This window comes from Microcebus murinus, chromosome 4 (assembly GCF_040939455.1).
Source record: "Microcebus murinus isolate Inina chromosome 4, M.murinus_Inina_mat1.0, whole genome shotgun sequence".
Classification (NCBI taxonomy): domain Eukaryota; kingdom Metazoa; phylum Chordata; class Mammalia; order Primates; family Cheirogaleidae; genus Microcebus; species Microcebus murinus.
The window spans coordinates 82391822-82411472 of record NC_134107.1 but is presented as its reverse complement, the minus strand read 5'-3'; the positions used below and the strand labels follow the sequence as shown (position 1 = coordinate 82411472).

At 38.1% G+C, this 19651-nt stretch overlaps 1 protein-coding gene across 1 annotated transcript in view; it reads left to right on the top strand.

Moving 5' to 3' along the window:
* Positions 1–622: 622 nt before the first annotated feature.
* The window catches only part of TRPC6 (transient receptor potential cation channel subfamily C member 6), a 129507-nt gene continuing 110478 nt past the window's right edge, over positions 623–19651 (top strand). Inside the window, exon 1 of the mRNA XM_020286666.2 lies at positions 623–1282. Within this exon, the coding sequence (XP_020142255.2) occupies positions 1113–1282 (170 nt within the window). The 5' untranslated portion in view covers positions 623–1112. The remainder of the gene's footprint in view (positions 1283–19651) is intronic.

Sequence of the window (19651 nt, the reverse complement as noted above, 5' to 3'; positions counted from 1 at the left end):
ATGTGCGTATTAATCCAAATTTAAAGCTAAGTCTTAGGCATGCTTGCATTAATACCTCTGATTTGGGCTATGCAAAGGCAATTTATTTAACCAAAGCTTTTGTGCCCCCCTAATACTCTGAAATAAAAAAAAAATTAAAAACAGTTTGGAAATGTGGGAAACATCTGGCAGAGAAATACTCCAGCATTTGCAGTGATGGAAGAAAAATTTTTCTTCAAAGTAAGCAGGTTGTTGGTCTCTTTATCGGCATCGTCGGAAAATACGTGCCTATTTTTGTTGGTTTGCTTAGGAACTGGGAACATCTGGCGTTGGGAACATAGAACGTTGTTCATTTTGAAGCAGAGTCGTAATAACTTCGGGAGTTGGGAGTGAGAGAGAAAATGCCTTAGGAACACGAAGGCAGTCTGGAGAAAGGAGAGGCTCGCCTCGTGCCTCTTTGGAAAAACAGATTTCCTTGGTTCTTCAATAGTATTACTTAAGGGGAAGCTTCTCAGAATGTCCTGTTTGTGTTGTTTCTAAATAAGCAGGCTATGAAAGCAGGAGGGCCAAAAAAAAAAAAAAAAAAAAAAGAAAGAAAGAAAAAGAGTGCGTATCTGGCTCCGCCTCCTTTAGGTTCATCCTGGCCCTGAAAGTTGTGGCCACAGGACAGGCTTCGCTGCTCTTAGAACGTCGCTCCGATCCCTTTAAAGGTGGGGATCATGACGGAGTGTGCGGGGGAAGAAGGCGGGAGAGGAGGGCTGGAGAGTCTCGGTTGACATAGTAACTCCTCGGCTCGGGCTCTCGCTCCCCGCCCTTAGGCTTCGCTGCCACGCGCGGCCCCGCCTGTGCGCTCTCTGCCCGGGAGCCCCGGCCGCATCCTCGCGGGGTCCCCTCAGCCTGATGCGCTCAGGTCAGCGTCCCCTTCGCTCCCCGCTAAGTGGTGACTACTCCCCGAGTCAGCGCGGGAGCCCCTCGCGGAGCCCGGCCCGCCCGGCGCCTACGCCCCCCGCCGCCCCCTGGTCCCCCGGGCGTCGGTCTGCCCAGGACCACTTCGGCGGCCGCGCCGGGTCCCGCCAGGACTGCGGACGCGCCTCCAGCGCCGGCCGGGCCCAGGCCAGCAGGACGTTCCCGCCATGAACCAGAGCCCGGCGTTCGGGCCCCGGAGGGGCGGCTCTCCCCGGGCAGCTGCCAGAGCCGGCGCGCGGCGCAACGAGAGCCAGGACTACCTGCTCATGGACGCGGAGCTGGGAGACGACGGCTGCCCGCAGCCCCAGCTGCCTCCCTACGGCTACTACCCCAGCTAGTGAGTGCGGGCGGCGCGCGCGGGGCGGGCGCGGGGGGCCGTGCGCTCGCAGGACCTGCCGGGACCCGCGGCGTGCCCCCCTGCGAGGCCGGCGAGGCCGGGTCTGCGCCAGCCTGGGCTGGGACCCGAGGGAGCGCAGGGGCGCGCGCGGGGCTGGGTTTGCTCCTGGTTGAGCACTCACGGATGTGGGTGCCCTCGAGAGTGAGACGGGGGAGGACCGCCCCCGGGACAGGTGATCAGATGGCGGGTCAATTTCTTCAGCCCGCGGCACCCTGCGCCCCCAGCAGACTGAGTCTCACTGGGCAACAGGCGTGATCCGGACAGGGGGCTGATTCAAACGTGCGCCCTCGTGACGCTTAGCCTGCGTGGGAGAAGGACTCCAAGTCCAGGGGTCCTTGGAGCCGCCTTGGTGCGTGCGCGAAACTCGGAGCCCGCGTGCCGCGCGGTCCCCACGCTCTGCCTGCCCGAGCGCTTCAGGCGGGGCGCACACGGGTCCTCCGGCCGCCGAACAGGGGAAAGTTTGAAGGTGTGCAAGGGAGTGGGTGGACCTGGGACATCCCACTGCCCTGGGACATCCTCTCCCCTGTACTCAGGCGTTGAGTCTAAGACAGGGAAATTGAACCAACAGACTTTCCCACCGCACATGGGGGGGACCAGCCTTTTAGGGGTGCGGGCCGGGAGACGCGCGAACTGTAGAAGTGAGGGCGTCGGGTCGTTAGTAGTGGCCTCTAAGGCTGAGCCTTGACTTGAGCGAAGGCGGGGTATTTTGAAGGGAGTTGCGCAGAGGTAGGGAGTAAGTAGAGCGTGGAATTGAGGAGTCTCCCCTCCCTCACACCCCCGTGACCACATGTGCAGCTGGCGCATAGTATTTATAATCCTTTGCCTCTTTACTTGATTGGGTAGCCAAGTTTCCTGACCTGTCACATCTATCTGCAAGCGGTTTCTCAAGCTTCTCGGTTTTATAAGCAGCTCTGGGTGGAGCGGACAGCTCTGCCCCACAGACACCTGGCAGACTTGCTCGAGGGATGGGTGCGCCTTTGGGCCGCTAGTCAGGGCCACCCAGTGTCAGGCCTGCTGTGGTTCCCTTTCGCAGGAAGAGGTGAACCCTAGGAAATGGTACAGCTAATTTTTCTCAAAGATAAAAGAAAAAACTTGGAACTGGTTCCATTCATCTATGTGCCATGCAAGTTGAAAGCATTTATAACTTATTTTATTTTTTACTTTTAAAAAATTAAGATACGGCTCACATACCATAAAATTCGCAAAGTTAAGTTGTACAAGGCAGTGTTGTTCAATATACTCATAAAGTGGTGCAGACATCACCAATATCTGAGGACATTTTCAATCATTAACCAAAGAAATCTTTTCTTGATATTAATTTGGAAAATAGTTCTAAGTCTCATAGCACTATTTGAACTTTAATGTATATCTGAATCACCTGGAGATCTTGTTAAAATGCAGATTTTGATTTAGCAGGTCCAAGTGCAGGCCAAGATTCTACCTTTCTGACAGTCTCTCAAATGATGTCGAGGGCCCTACTCCATGGACCACACTGAAAAGCAATGTGATATATCAAGCAAAAATAAGAATACAAAGAAAAATAAATCAATCCTGAATATTTCCAATGCAGCTATTTTAAAATTCACTTTGAAGGTATAGGTTTAAAACATAGATGGACTTTTTTTGTTGGCTTAGATTTGAGATCTACTAAGTCTGAGGGCTATAGCTTTGGCAACGTTATCTGCTGGCTAAATTAAGTGACTTAAAAAAGCTATACTGCTTTTTAAAAATTAGACTGTCCCATGAACAAAATCTTTTCCTTTTTATTCTATAAGCTCTGTACTATTTTGTAAGCTGTATACCTGTGACTGTGTCTGTGGGAAAATGATATGATTTAAAAACTTGTGGTGATATATTAGTAGTGACAGAGACTAAAGTAATATCATCCCAAGTTGTTCTGAAAACTTTCCCCAGTGCTTTCTCCAAATATGGCTTTACTGCCTAATTGATTTATCTAATTCTTTACATTATCTACTATTTAGAGAGTGTTTTCTCTCTTAGTTCACGAATCCTAGAGAAATCTTAATGCATAGAACTGAGCAGCAGAAAGGTGAACAGAAAAAGGTGTATTCATAATGCACACCCTCTGGGTTATGTTGGTGGTACTATAATAAATTTAAGAGTGAGCCATGCTCATGCTCCAGAATTAGAGTTTGATCTTATCTGAACCTGTTATTTCCAAAAAGTTCTACAGTTACTTTTTCATCCTCTCATCTATTGTTTTCTCAGACAAGAAGTTTATGTTTTTCCAGTTGAATAATCAAGTAACTGAAAAATTGTAACCAATAAACAATAATACTTCACACCTACGCTACATGAGAGAAAGAGCTAAAGAAAATTACTTCCCTCTGGTAGAGAGTACAAATAAGCTCTTCCATATGCTTTGGACTTGTGATTTATACAATTTCATATATTTTTTCAGAGTGGGAGATATATTATTTGTGAAAGTGGCAATCGCTGGTACATTTCAGATATGGATATTGCCATATCTGAAGTCATTGAGGTTTTCCTTTATAAGATCCCAAATCATTATATTTAATAAATTGTCATTTCTGTGGGATGCATTCCATGACTCTGTTTCACAGTTCATTTATGTAGAAAGAGTTTAACATGTATTTACGGGGCTTTTACTTAAAAATTGTGGTAAATTGTCTTGCTTAAGAACAATTACATATTATTAGGCCATAATAGAATAAGTAGAAACATTTTGAAATGCTGTTTAGAAGAACATGATTCAAGTTTTCTCATTTTATAACTCTTAATAGAATTAAATACTCCATTAAATACTCCAAATAGAATTCAGTACTCCATTATGATTAATTTGTAATGATGATTAGCAAGAAAGCTCTATCTTCTGACAAGGTCTCAGAGAGCATATCCAGGTTTCTCTATTATGTCTCTAAACCATCACTTTGAACATGAGTAAAAATCCCAGACTTAAAATAAAAATGTCAAGGGATTCTAAAATCTCAAGATTTGAAACACAGTCCAACTCAACTTTCTTCTAGGATTAATTGATTAATTATGAATAATAAAACCATGAACTGTAAACTAAAAGACTGGCAGTGCAGCAGACTGAGAAAATCTGAACAACTATGGTTATAAACACCTACCAATATTGGATAAAATGTTTGAAATTATTTTAAAACATTACCCAATTTTGCAAAAGAATAAAAGAGATTACCATGTGCCAAGAACAAAGAAGTTAAAAGCCAGAGTATAGATTGTGAAGTGATACTGTGGGTGTCTTGAAGTTGTGGGTCTTGTGACCAAAAAGCTTAGACTCTACTGTCCACATGAGACAGGAAGAAGGTAAGACTGTGGTCCCAGGTGAGGCAGGGGGCTGGAACTGAGACATCCCTGTGCCCAGCATAAAACCAGGACCCTTATGTTAATGAAAAGTTAGGCTAGAAAAATATACAGCGCCCTCCCCATCCCCTGCTCCCTGTGCCCTGGCACAGAGTGAGAATATGAACTTTTATTAGTAAGAAGAAAAGAAACTGTCCCTGAGAATTTCATTATTGGGGCCTGCATGCCATGTGAGTTTTCGTTTTTGTTTTTTACACTATTTAGCTGACCAAGAAATCCTCAAGGTGAAAAATACTCCTGTAGCTCCTACAAGAGTAAAACACAAAGCTATTATGAAATATAGCAGCAACCATCTAGACTGCCTAGGATTATTTTTTAAAAAGCATGCTCTGCTAAAATCATGCTCATTATAATGAATGATAAAACACACAAGGAAACAAGCAACCCACAGATAATATAATCCATGGGTGTGAATCAACATAAGCCATGGCTGTGTTGGGTCCGTAAGAACTTGAGATAATATAACAATTAGAAAAAGAATATAAAATACAGGTGTATAAAGTATTTATAATATAAAATGATATCAAATCCTAAAAGACATTTAATACAACAGACAAATAGAACATTTATAAATGAAAATTATAATTCTCAAAGTAGAAAAAAACTCAACGGAAGGGTTAAAATGCCAATTAGACAGAGCATAACTGATGATAGTATCCAAAATGCAGAGACACACAAAATGGAAAATGGAAACATTATTAAGTAGTGCTAGAAAGTAAGAGTACCAAAAGGAGAAAACACAGAGAATGGGGGAGAGGCAACATTTGAATAGATAATAATGATTTTCCAGAAAGGATGAATTCTCATGTTCATGAAGTATAATAATATTAGTGTGAAACAGTAAAACCCATTTAAACATATCATTTAAATTATGAACACAAAAGACAAGAGGAAATATTAAAAATTAATCAAGATACAGGGATTCCATCCCCTATTTCAAATGATAAAAGCGAAAAATGACCTTTTTTTAATGGGTCATGTATCCTTTGATATTTTTATTGATATCAGGATGGTTTTGGATGATCTGGAACCCATTTATGAACCCTAGAACCCAGACTTTAAAGTCCCGATTTAAGAGTGGTAGCATAATGTTAGAGACCTCAGGTAAGCAAAATCCCCTAAACAGAGCATTCTTTTCTCCAGGCAAAATAAACTCATTCTTGAACATATTTATGTATAAATAAAGGAATGAAAAATTCAGAGTGCAGACTAGAAAATATTTTCTGACATTAATTGCTGATAGAGCAGACTAGTCTCTTGAAGTTTAAGATTGAAGTTAGAGTGTGGACTCAGGCCTGTAAATCGTATTAAATTATTATATACTTATTACCTCTCCTTCCTTTTTGGTAAATATGTTTGTTCAAATATCCATTAAACTTTTTTTTTTGAGGCAGAGTCTCATTCTTTCGCCTATACTCTTGAGCTCAAGCAATCCTCTTGCCTCAGCCTCCCGAGTAGCTGGGACTACAGGAGTGAGCCACCATGTACCCGATCAAATATCTGTTAAACCTTTTTATACTTATTTATTTTACACTTTCCTCTTACTAGACTGTAAACCTATGGTGGTGGGGCTGTGTTTCATTCGCCTACACTTAGCATACTGCCTAGCAAAGAGAGGATGACAATTCATTCATTCCTCAACAAAGACGTGTTCCTCCTTCTCAGTATTTACTCTAATAAAGAGCCAGCAAGTTGGTATTAACGGATCAACACCTAAGTGGACATATAGGAGTAACATTTATTGGGTGTTGGGAGGGGGTAGGAGGGGAGAGGTATATACAACTACAACGAATAAGATGTGCAACATTTGGGGGATGGACATGCTTGAAGCTCTTACTCAAGGGGGGAGGGGAGCATGGGCAATATAAGTAACTTTAATACTTGTACTCCCATAATATGCTAAAAATAAAAATAAAATAAAATGTAATGTACCAAAATTAACTCAAAAATAAAAACAATACCCCTATGACCAAAAAAAAAAAAAAAAAAAAAAAGAAGAAGAAAGTGATACCAGCTCTGGATCTTCTAAGTTAGGTAGAAGAATGAATGTTCACATAGAGAGAGATACCCATATCTTGTATTCCAGTTGACTGTCACTAAGGCTTACCTTCTTCTGGAGAATCTATTCACTAATCACTGCTGCCATCAGCATGCCACTCTTCTTTTAGCTTTCTAGCCTGAGGCTCTTGCCCTAAAGTCCCCTGTGCACACAGGAGATGAGGCTGCATCTGACACAGGACCTGTTAAATGCTCAGGAATATCCAAAGAGAATTGACATGCAGAGGAAAAACTCATGGCTGGCTATAATTTCTCTTCTAGCTCATTTATGGGGTCTCCTAAAGACTGATCTTTGCCTAACCCCAAGCTTTATCCAACTGGCAGCAAGCATTCTTCCCTTCCCTCCTTCGGCCATCCTAAATCTAGTCCTTAATAGTCCTAGCCCAGATTGAAGAAACGCCTCTTCTCCCCCTTTTTACCTCTGTGTAAGATCCACCTTTCAAACTTCATTTCTTTAAAAAAAAATCTTCTTCTTTTCTGGATGTTTGACATTAGGGATGTCCACTCCTTTAAGCAAATACCCCACCACTTGCCCACAGAAGTGTGGCTTTATCCTTTGAACCCAAAGAGGCAGTCACATCAGAACATGAATGCCAGCAGCAGTATAAAGGATTTCCAAATGAAAGTCAAGGGCTCATTTCTTTACAAGACATATTTATCAATTGATAAATAAAATAAATTAGATGAAGCATGTGTGATACCATGATTTATTATACATATGTAGTGGCTTAGAATGCAAAGAGAATCCTAAAATCTATTATGTCCTTTGAAATGACATCTATAACCATTAAGCCAAGACTTTGGCTTTGGTTAAAGGTTTGCAGTTTGGAAGTTGCTGCCCAGGGGAAAAACAAGTGTAAAAATCACCTTTGGATATGGCTCCCCTTCCTCTTTTAGGAATCAACATTTCCCCCAGTCACTTAGATTAATGGTGGGTCTCTTATAATTGATCACTGTGGAGGTCTGTGTTCTGCATGACGGAAACCACCTATTTTGTTTCCAAACCTTCCCTGTCTTGAAGTAATCAACTCCACTGGCAAGAAGTTGTTATCCTGAAACATATTTTTAGGGTGCCAACATTGTAGGTTATGGAGTGATTGCCAGATGTTCTTAAATGCTCACATTTATTCTGTGACAGAATGTTTGTTTACCTCTAGGAAGACATTGCATTTTTTTTCTCTAGACAGTTATGTTCCTTGACTTATAAGAAGTCACTTCATAAGGCAACTCATTTTTGCCTCCTAAAGAGAGTAAAAATCATAAAAGGAAAACATTTTCTTGAGTTCATTCTTGTTTTCTCCCTTTTATAAAAATGCTAAATATAATTGGATCCAGTTGGATAAAATTACCATTTGTGATTGCTCTTTGTTTGGGAATCTTCTGCTGGCTTTCAATACATGGAGAAGTGCTCATCTATATGCCAAATTTCAATTAAACTTTGGCATCTAAAATTTGATATGCTGCTCAAGACTCTTTAAGCCATTGGAATTGATTGAATCACATTTCTTATAGAATGTCTTTTTATAGCAGCATATAGAAATAAGTGTTACAGATACCCAAACAACATATATGATTGTGGAATAACTGTTCCCTACCTAATTCAGCTAACTCAGCTACAACAAAGAGGAGGAATGATGTTAACTAGAATTATATACAGTTCAATATGAGTTGCTGTTTCCATAGAGGACTCATCCAAAATATTTACGTATATTTGGGGCAACTAACAATTTTTGAATACCTACTCTGTAGCAGGTTCTTTTCTAGTTGTCATACAAATGCAATTTGCTCATCAGAGCAGCCACTGGGCTGTTTTTAAAGTCCATTTTACAAACGATGATGCTGAAATTTAGAGATATTAAAAAATGTGCATAAATTTACACAGCCTATAAGCTATGTTTAAGTGCATAAAACCCAATAGATGAGATGCACTGAGATGTCAGTGCAGGCTGGAACACGTGGACAGAGGGCTGGCAGGCTCTTCAGAGTCGCCTTCTCTCTCGGCACCCCAGATAATCATGCTTGCACCAGGCTCAGCTGGATACAGGTGGGCTGTGCTCTTGGAAAGCACATTCATCATTCCTTTTCCTCTCTCTTTTCATAAGTATTTGGAGAGCCACAGGTTGGCTGTGATTTACTGAACCAAGATTTCTTGTTCTGTGCTCATTATCTCCAAGTTATACTCTGGAAAAGTAGGAAGAAGACAGGAAGAAAAATTTATGAATAGTGGTAATAAGTGTGTGTAACCCCCACTTTCTATTGAAATCTTGACCGTTTTTGAAAGGTAAAGCTTTATATCCCACTTTTATTGCTAATGTATTCATCTCTGAATTTATTATTTATTCATCTCCAGTTGACCTTATATGATTATGTCCAGTAATAATAAAAATAATAGCTAGATTTACTGGGGGCTTCTATGTGCTAGGCTTTTCCCTAAGTGCTTTGTAAGTATTAACTTGTTTAATCCTTATAACAAATTTATGAGGTATACACTTTTATAATCCCCATTTTACTGGTAAGAGAAAATATACCGCAGAAAAAAGAGGTAAAGTGATCTACCAAATGTTACACAGCTAGTAGTTGTCAAAAATAGTAAGAAAGAAAGAAAGAAAGAAAGAAAGAAAGAAAGAAAGAAAGAAAGAAAGAAAGAAAGGAACAAATGATTCTCTTTGATCACTTATCTCAATAAACAGCGCCCAAAACTATGTTTTGAAAAATTGCCAGTGTTTGTCACCAAAGGAAAACTATGAATGTACTGAAACTAATTAGTCTGTAAATTATTACTTACTAATTTTACTAAAGGTCCATAAACTGATCATGACTCTTTAAAGATGGCAAAAGACAAAGCTTTCCTCGACTCTTCATTTCTGTCATGCGGATAAAATTGCTTCTGTGCTGTAATGCAAGTTGGATTAGAGAAACCGACTCAAATGACAGCGTGAAACTAGAGATTTCATTGCAGGATTTGCATAATTTTTAGAAGCATTTTACACGGTATTCATCGGAAGGTATAAATTGCCAGAAATCTATGACAGTGTGGATAGTCAAGTTAAGATTGATTGCCTATTCAAGGCACGTTTCGTGTTTCAGTTACAACCACTGTGGATTGCTGCACAAAGAGCATTTTGTCCTGACATGTGGTGGGTCAACACAACCCCCTGACACAAAACTGGGAAGAGTTTTCTTTATGGGAATTGCTAACAGAGTTATCTTGAGAGTTACAATAAGAATAGGAAATGACATGATTTCTAAAGGAAGTTTAAAAATTCTTTTAGAGGGTTAAACTTTTAAAAAAATTAGCTCTATTATTTTATTTTTAATTTTTTAATCATTTTTTTTATTTCAAAATATTATGGGAGTACAAATATTTTTGGTTACATGTACCAATTTTTTCACGCTTGAGTCAGGGTTATAAGTGTGTCCATCAACCGGATAGTGTTCATTATACCTGTTAGGTAGGTTTTCACCCATTCCCTCCTGCCCCCTCCCCTCTGCTCCATTTCTACTGAGTTTTATTTCCCTCTGTGCACATGTGTGCTCATTGGCTAGTTCCAGTTTAATAGCGAGTACCTGTGGTATTCGTTTTGCCATTCTTTAGGTACTTCATTTAAGATAATGGTCTCTCCAGTTCCATCCAAATTGTTGCAAAAGGCCTTAATTCATCCTTCTTCATAGCAGAGTAGTATTCCATAAAATACATATGCCACATCTTGTTAATCCACTCATGAATTGATTGGCACTTCGATTGATTCCGTATCTTTGCAATAGTGAATTGTGCTGCAGTATACATTCAAGTGCAGGTGTCTTTTTGATAAGATGACCTCTTTTCCTTTGGTGCCGTGTACCCGAGAGCTCAGGATGGTTTTAGCTGCTGCCTGATTCTCACCCCACCTGTTGTCTGGTGCAATGACTCTGTGCAGACTCTAGGCAGGTCCCCAATGTGTGACAGCGGAGAAAGCCCTCTCACAACTCGGCCAGTGCACCTGCAGGGTGAGCACGGTGCCCCAGCACTCTATCCTGCTAATCTTCCCAGCGCATGCTTTGATATTATCAAATGTATCATCCCAGCACCTTTCCCTCCCCCCCCCCCCCACTGCGAGTCCCGTGCTGCTTCTCTGTGGTTTCACAATGTTCTTCCTTCCAAGAAGAGCTGTCGGAAGGCACCTGCTTCCTATTTACTCTTCTTTTCTTGGAAGTGTAGGTTCACGGCTCCTCCTAATCCGCCATTTTTCCCCTCCTGATGTCTCCTTCTGGTGGTGGCTTGGGGTGAACTCTCCTGTGCATGCAGCTTCCTGTGCCTACTCCCTCCAGCGGCCACTGCGGAAACTTTCCTTTTCAGGTGGAGAGGTGCGCTTGCAACTTGCTTGGGACTGACTTCCTTCCCTGCCCTGCCACTGTGGTGTGTCCAGGGACCGGTGGTACAAACCCGCTGCAGTGGTGCTTACTCAGGCCGGGGCTCGGGAGTTAAATTGTTATGGATAAAATTCACTTTTGTTATTACGATGTTAGCTTTCTTGACATAGAATTTTGCATTGAGTAGAATCCGGGGTGGCAGAGGTAACTGGAGAAAGTGGATTCTGGGACAGTGTGAAAATCCCCACACTTACCCAGCGGAAGAGGAATCATGCTCTTGGAGGGGCATTCAGGGACAAATACTGTATTCTATCCTGAAGGATTCGTTAATTTATTTCAACAAACGTTGGTATAGGTTCCTTCGATGTGCTAGGCACCATATTCGGCTACCGTGAAGACCATATTCCATCAAGTCTAAGCTTCTATCAATGGTAACCTGCTCTTATATTTTATTTATCTTCAAGAAATAAACACAAAAAAGTGTTATAAGTTAAACTGTGTCTTAGATTTTTATTTTCTACCTATTGAAACAGCTCCTTATGCTTAATTAGATATAGATTTGGTCCATATATAATTCTGATGCACATAATAAAAAAGAAAATATAATTTAAAAAATTGTTACAGTATTACTAAATCTCCTTTCACATTTAGGGATGGACTCTCTTGAATCACTTTTTAACTCAGAATCTTCAATGCTCATGCTTTTCCACATAGTATTGTCCTCTGTGCCCAAAAAGAACATTGGTGACAAAGAATTTCTTTAAAAAATCCATAGAATTAATGATAGACCAAAAGCTTTCAGTGCTGGGCAATTAAACTGACTTTGCAATTACATAGAGCCAGCCTATTTTGACTTACCAGTTCCAGAACATTGTTAAACAAATCTGATTCACCACTGGTCCTTATGTTCTCCCCACCCTCCCCAACACTCATATATACATACATACATACACATATGTGTATCTTGGGCTTGAAAAGAGTGCTTCACTACTATTTTCAGGATGTTTTTCAAGCCAATGTCATCCACTCTGAAACTTTGGATGCCATTTGTCTTAATGCTCTTAATGTTTGGACATGCACTGGTGATGAAAACTATGTCATGGTAATGATTGACATTTGACCGACAGCAATTGCAAGAAGTCTTGTGAGGCGTGTTCTATCTAGAGAAGTTAAAATAGGAGAAATATGGGTCTCAGAATTAATGAAATATGGTATTGAGAATGCTAGAGTTAGAGTAAATGAAAAAGAAGAGGAGACATGAAAGATTACAAGGCAAACAGTATTCTTTTGACTTGTTCAGAATTTAAGTTTGGATTTTATTCTCTAGCTGACTTTAAAATGCAGTAAGGCTATGCCAGTTCTATGCTTTATTTACATTAGCTTAGCATATTTGATCTTCACAGCAAGCCTGTGTGGTAGGTAATATTATTTCCACTTGTAAATGCAGAAACAGAAGTTCAGAAAGGTAAAATAACTTGCCTAAGAATTAATGACTCTTAAGTCTCTGAGCCAGTACTTGAGCTCATATTTGACTGTTTTGTTTGTTTGCTGTTTGTTTTCACTTTTACTGTGTTATACTTCTTCCTCTCAGTAGAATCACAGCTCCATGAGGACAGGGGTCTAGTCTGTAAACAGTGAGTAGCATTTGGTAGGGGCTCAATAAAAATTTGTTGGATGAATAAATCAATACCTGCCTTATACTATAATGTCAGTGTATTGGGTTTATCTCTGTGGGTTTAATTCGTCCCTCTATGGAAGTCACATGGTATCACTAGATTTTGCCTTTAGGATATGTTTTCATCCTAGCCTTTTCAGAAATATTATAATGTTTGAGTTTTATATTTTTGCAGCTTAGGCCATTTGATAAATTCTAAGGGCATCGTGATATATGCCTGACATCTAAAAATGGTGCTTGTTAAATATTTTTAAATAATCCTACAGACAAGAAAATATGAATATAAATAATTTCTCTTTTTTATGTCATGTTGATAGGACACCCATGGGGATTTATCTCTTTCTGCTTTTATTATGATTGCAGGAGGAAAGGTACTTGCATTTTTATTTAAGTTGAAAGGATTTGTGAAACAGGAACTTCCTAAGACCAAAGCTCATTATCTCCAGAAACATCTTACATACTGAAGTGAAATAATCCAACTTTAAATCAAGAAAATGTGAAAAAATGGTTAAGCAAAAATGGTTATACAATATTGATAATATATAATTTTGCTTTGGACCAAGTTGTTCATGGGCAAAACTTGCAAAGTTATTTGGTTGATTTTCATTTTAATTTGTGTTCTAGAAATTAGATCAATTATTTTCAAATTGAATTACAGCACCCCTTATACCCAAAGGGGGTTACAAAGGATCCTTGTCCCCATCCTTACCTGCAAGAGTGTGAGACCCCTTCACTAGAAACTTACAGTAAAATACATTACTGAAGAATGAGTGTTGCACTTTAAGTGATGTGAACACAGAAAAAGTATTACCAAGCTCTTATCTAGACATGTATTTCAGATGATGGGGATTAGGAAATGTTTTAACAAATGCTTTTCAAATCCGGTTATATATCTGAACCACTTGAATAATTTTTTTAAAAAATAGATTCCTTAAGATGTATAAGAGTACAAATAAATCAGAATTTCTGGGGCTAGGGTCTGGCAATAATATATATTTTAAAAATTACCTAGGTGATTCTAATATGTAGCCAGTTTTGAAAACCTATTATTCTAGCTATTTTAGATTCATGGTGAAAACCAGAGTTGAAAACAAATCTAGTTTCAATCAAGAAAAGTATTACCATGCATTTATTAAAGAACAAAAATATGAGATTAAAGAATTATGTTTTCTACCGAGGACCCAGTGATCAGATATTATCAGATAAATTGGAAAATTATGTATTTTAATTCATAAAATTCTAGTCAAATGTCTAGTATCTACAAGGTGCTATTCTTGATACATTTTAGGAGCATAAATGATAGGTCTATGTGTTACACTTGATATCAGGAAAGTAGTGTCAGAGATTTGTTTTATGAGAAAGCATATGAGAAAAATTCTCCTGCTCATTTGCTTCTTAAATGAAGCATGATGCAATAATTTTATATTTATATTAAAGGATAAAAATTGTTTCAACTTGATTTTTATCTTAATATGGACTTTCTTCCTCATTTGGATTCTCAGTGTAATCTTTGAGTTCTGTAATTTCAGAAAGTATGGAGGGAGTATTTTTTTCCCCAATCACCCAAGATTTTATGGGGTAAAATTTTCCAAAAGGGTGAAAATTTTGGTATTAACAAAACTTATTATCACTTAAGTAGGCTTCTTTTTTCTGAACATTATGAGGTTTTGAAGAGGTTTTTTTCAATTTGTTGATTATTGTTTTTGCTGTGCAGAAGCTTTCAGTTTGATGAAGTCCCACACATTTGCTTTTGCTTGTGCCTTGGATGTCCTGTCCAAAAAAATTATTGCCAAAACCAATGTCAAGGAGCTTTTCTCCTATGTTTTCTTCTGGAAAGAGGGCTTATGTTTATGTCTTTAACCCATTTTGAGTTGATTTTGTGTGTGTGGTGTAAGAGAAGGGTCCAGTTTCATTCTTTTGCGTGTAGATAGGTCTAGTTTCATTCTTTTGCGTGTAGATATCCAGTTTTTCCAACTGGACAAATCATTTATTGAAGAGACTCTCTTTTCCCCCATTATGTCTTCTTGGTGCCCTTGTCAAAAATTAGTTGACCCTATATGCTTAGGTTTATTTACGGGCTCTCTATTCTGTTCCATTGGTCTGTTTTTATACTAATACTATATTGTTTTGATTACTGTAGCTTTCTAATATAAATTTGAAATTGAGTTGTGTGATGCCTCCAACTTTGTTTTTCTTTCTCAGGATTGCTTTGCCTATTTGGGTTCTTTTGTGGTTCCATAAGAATTTTAGAATTGTTTTTCTATTTCTGTGGAAAATGCCTTTGGGATTTTGATAGGAATTGTTTTGAATCTGTATATCACACTGGGTAATATGGACAGTTTAACAATATTGATGATTCTGACCAATTAACACAGAATATCTTTCCATTTATTTGTGTCTTCTTCAATTTCTTCCATATTGGAAGCTTCCTTTTTAAATTCAGGAGCAAGACAATGATGCCCATATCACTGCTTCTCTAAGCATGTCCTACAGCTTTAACTAGCACAGTAGAGAAGTGAAAGAAATAAAAATGATAAGTTTCTAAAGGAAGATGTAAAATTGCCATTGATAGCAAAGATTGTATAATAAAGCTCAAAACTTTCACAGAAAAATTATTAGATATAAGAAGAGTTAGCAAAGTATATATATGATTAATAAATAAAATCAATTATACTCATGTATATCAGCAATGAGCTGTTAGAAAAAAATAAAAAGACTGTTCACAGAAACAATAAAACTTAAGGTCATTAGAAATAAATCTATCAAATCATGCATGACTTTAATAGAATAAAATTTAAAATTGTATTGAAAGTCATCAAAGAGCATTCATAAAATTGCTAGAATGTAACATCTTCACAGATATTAAAACAATTTTAAAGATGCCAGTTTTTTAAATAAATTCATCTATAAATGCACCACAATTTAATCAAAATTGCAAGAGTATGATTGGCCGGTTGATTCTAACATTTACACAGTGAAAAGACCAAATTATAGCCAATGATCCCTCAAAGAAGAATCATCTGGGGAGACTTGTCTTACCATATATCAGAATGCATCATAATGTGATAATTAATTACTATGCCAATGTGATGTTATTGTGATAATAGGTTGTTGGATTGAATCAAATTTATATGAAAGAGGCAGCTGGGCAGATCAAATACTCAATGATTGATTTTTCACTACATAGTGTTAGGACAATTGGATGTCTATATATCAAAAAGCAGAAATTGGATCTCTACCTTACATCATACACAAAAATCCATTCTGGATGAATTTTAATTTAAGAAGAAAACATCTGCCTTAATCATCTAAAAATATAATGATTTTGGCATAGAGAAGGATTTTTTTTTTTTTTTTTTTTTTGAGACAGAGTCTAGCTTTGTTGCCCTGGCTAGAGTGAGTGCCCTGGCGTCAGCCTAGCTCACAGCAACCTCAAACTCCTGGGCTCAAGCAATCTTGCCTTAGCCTCCCGAGTAGCTGGGACTACAGGCATGCGCCACCATGCCCGGCTAATTTTTTCTCTATATATTAGTTGGCCAATTAATTTCTTTCTATTTTTATAGTAGAGACGGGGTCTTGCTCTTGTTAGTTTCAAACTCCTGACCTTGAGCAATCCTCCTGCCTCAGCCTCCCAGAGTGCTATGAGTACAGGCGTGAGCCACCGCGCCCGGCCGGCCGGGAAGGATTCTTAAGTCACAAAAACTCCACAAAACATAAGTTATAAAAGTGATAAATTTACAACATAAAAATTAAGAAACACTGTCAAAAAACACTGCAAATAGAAAAGAAAGACAAGAATAGGGAATGGAAAAAGATACTGACAGCATATAAAATATTGACAATTTATGAATTCCCTAAAAAATGGGCAAATACACACATAGATTTCTCACAGTAGCAGAAACACAAATAGCCAGCAATCATTCCAACTCTTCTTAATAATCTGGAAAATGTCAAACTAATCCCCAAAAGATATCATTTGACAACCACCAAATTGGCAAGAAGTAAATGAGCTTGATAATATCAAGTATCTATGATGATGTAGATCAATGAAACCCTATAGCCAGCTGGTGGGAGTATACACTAAAAGGATATAACTTTATTAGAAAAAAATTGCAAAACAGTAAATGGTGAATATGAGAATATCTTATAACTAGCAATTTCACCTGTAGGCATATACTTAAGACAGTGATCTTGATGAGATTCAGGTTATGTATACCCTAAAAGAACACTGAAGAAATCTATACTGTTACACATCTTTAAGTTAACATCTAAAATTTTTTTATTGTAAGTTTAAATAGTTGCAAAAGATGTAATGCAGGTCTGTTGCAAAAATAACATTTGAAAATAAAAGCGATCCATCACTTTTTAAATTGCACTTCATTAAAACTAAATACTAGCAATGTAATGACAAATACAGACTGTATATCAAGGTGTACAATGTGATTATTTGATATACGTATACATTGTGTAATAATTACCATAATCAAATGGATTAACACATCCATCACCACCCATGTTGTACATTAGATCTGTAGCACTTACTCATCTTACAACTTAAAAATTTATACCCTTTGACCAATGTCTCTTTGTTTTCTCCACCCTCCAGCCTCTGGTAATCATTGTTCTACTCCCTGCTTCTATGAATTCAATTTATTTAGATTCCACATATAAGTGAGATCATACAGTGTTTGCCTTTCTGAGTCTGGCTTATTTCATTTAGCATAACATCCTCCAGGTTGATCCATGTTGTCACAAATGGCAGTATTTCCTTCATTTTTACGGTCAAGTAGTATTCCATTGTGTCTATATACCATATTTTTGTTATCCTCATTCATCCATTGATGGACACTTAGGTTGTTTCTATATCCTAGCTATTGTGAACAATGTTGCAATAAACATGGGAATGTAGCTATCTCTACAAAGTGCTAATTTCATTTCCTTTGGATATATACCCAGAAGTGGGATTGGTGAATCATATGATCTATAAACTCTCCTCTAACATATTTTACTTAAAATCATATTTTGACATAATTTAACCATCATATTGCACATATTTTTCATTTAAGTTTTTTATTGATAACCCTATAAGAGTTTCCTGAAACAAAAGGAAAGTATAATATTAAATAATATAGTTATATAAAGTTTAAAAATTAAAATAAAAATTTCTCTGAGTTGAGTTGTTACAATTAATAATTACAACAATAACAATAGCTAACGCATAGCACTTCCTATGTGCCAGGTACCATTCTAAGCACTTAACATATATTAGCTCACTTAATGCTCACGGTAATTCTAAGAGGAACTTAATATTATTACCTGCACTTCATAGGTGAGGAATCTGAGACATAGGAAAATTAAGTAACTTGCTCAAGATTTTGCAGCCAGTAAGTAGTGGGTTCATGATTTGGTCCTAGATATTTTGGCTCCAGAGTTCAGACTTTTTTTTGATCAAAAGCTCACACATTTTGATCAGTAATAGCTTAATTTTTTGTTTAATAATGATTAGAAATACATCTCTTAAAAAGATGGATGGGGAGACAAGGGGTGCCTTGTTTAAAGGAGTCTTGGTTTATTCTTTAGGACACTTAACGTTCAAGAGCCATTTGCACATCAGAACAATGCTAGGAATGGGTGAGGGGAATGACTTTCTTTTGTAAAGTGAGAGAAGGAAGATTGTTATAGTGGAAGGTGGGAATAGAGGACCAGTGTGACCACTTGACTACGAGAATATTCTAAGGGAACTCTAACAGAAGTTGGAGGAAATAATATATATGAATATGGAGGGTTTGAAAATAGGTTTCAGTAAAGCTATATCTGTCCTGTACCTCTTGCAAAGATTTTGTGTACTCCACAGGTATGGGTACTCCAGTGTAAAGACTATTTCCGTAGATCAGGGCTTCTCAAAGCCTGTGCTCCAGCATCACCTGGGAACTTGTTAGAAATTCAATTATTGTGCCCTCACCCAGACCTACTAAATAAGAACCTCTGAGGGTTTCACAGGTCCAGCAACCTGTTTTCAAAAATTCTCCAGGTGATTTTAATACATGCTAAAGTTTGCGAACCACTGCCCAAGAGAAATTCTTACCTACGTGGCCCAGGATATGCAGGAATGTTCACAACAACTTTATTTATAATAGTGAAAACTTATGCAACATCCTTAGAAGAAACTGTAGGCTATCTGTAGGCCTGCCCAGATCAGAAAACAAATTAACAGCAGAAACTATTAGCATACTAAATTTCTCTCGTGTTAGATTCCTGATTGGGGTGCTTTGCAAAGGGATTTAATCTGGACACGTTCTGGGACTCAGGATGAAGTCATGAATTCTTTGAATTTAGGGACTGCCCCAAATTCACAGTTATTAAATACATAACTGCTCATTCAAATCCTTGCAAGTCTCATTGAAATTGGTTGATTTCCCCTAGTTTATCTTCCTCTTTGTATCACTTTCTTTCTTCAGTTATCATATTTATTTTTAAAGCTCTTGTGTTTCTTTCTCTTCCATTGTATGACCTGGTTTATCCACTTTTAGGAGGAGTAGAGGAGGAAGAGAACCCAGAATTAGGAACCACCCATAATTAAAGGAATTTAGGATTTTTAGTCTCTCAGAATGTTTATCATAGCTTCATTTCACTCATCCAGGCAATTGACACCACCTTTTTGTGATACTATGGTATATATTATGAATATATAATTTGGGAGGTGTGCCCCAGGCAGTTTATTAATAGTGAGAATCAAAGCACCAAACTCTTAAAAAAATTTACTTTTTAAAAACAATTTTATGTATATCCTTTAATATCTATTGATACATACATATACATTAATATCCATGTATAAAAATATGTATAAATATATAAAT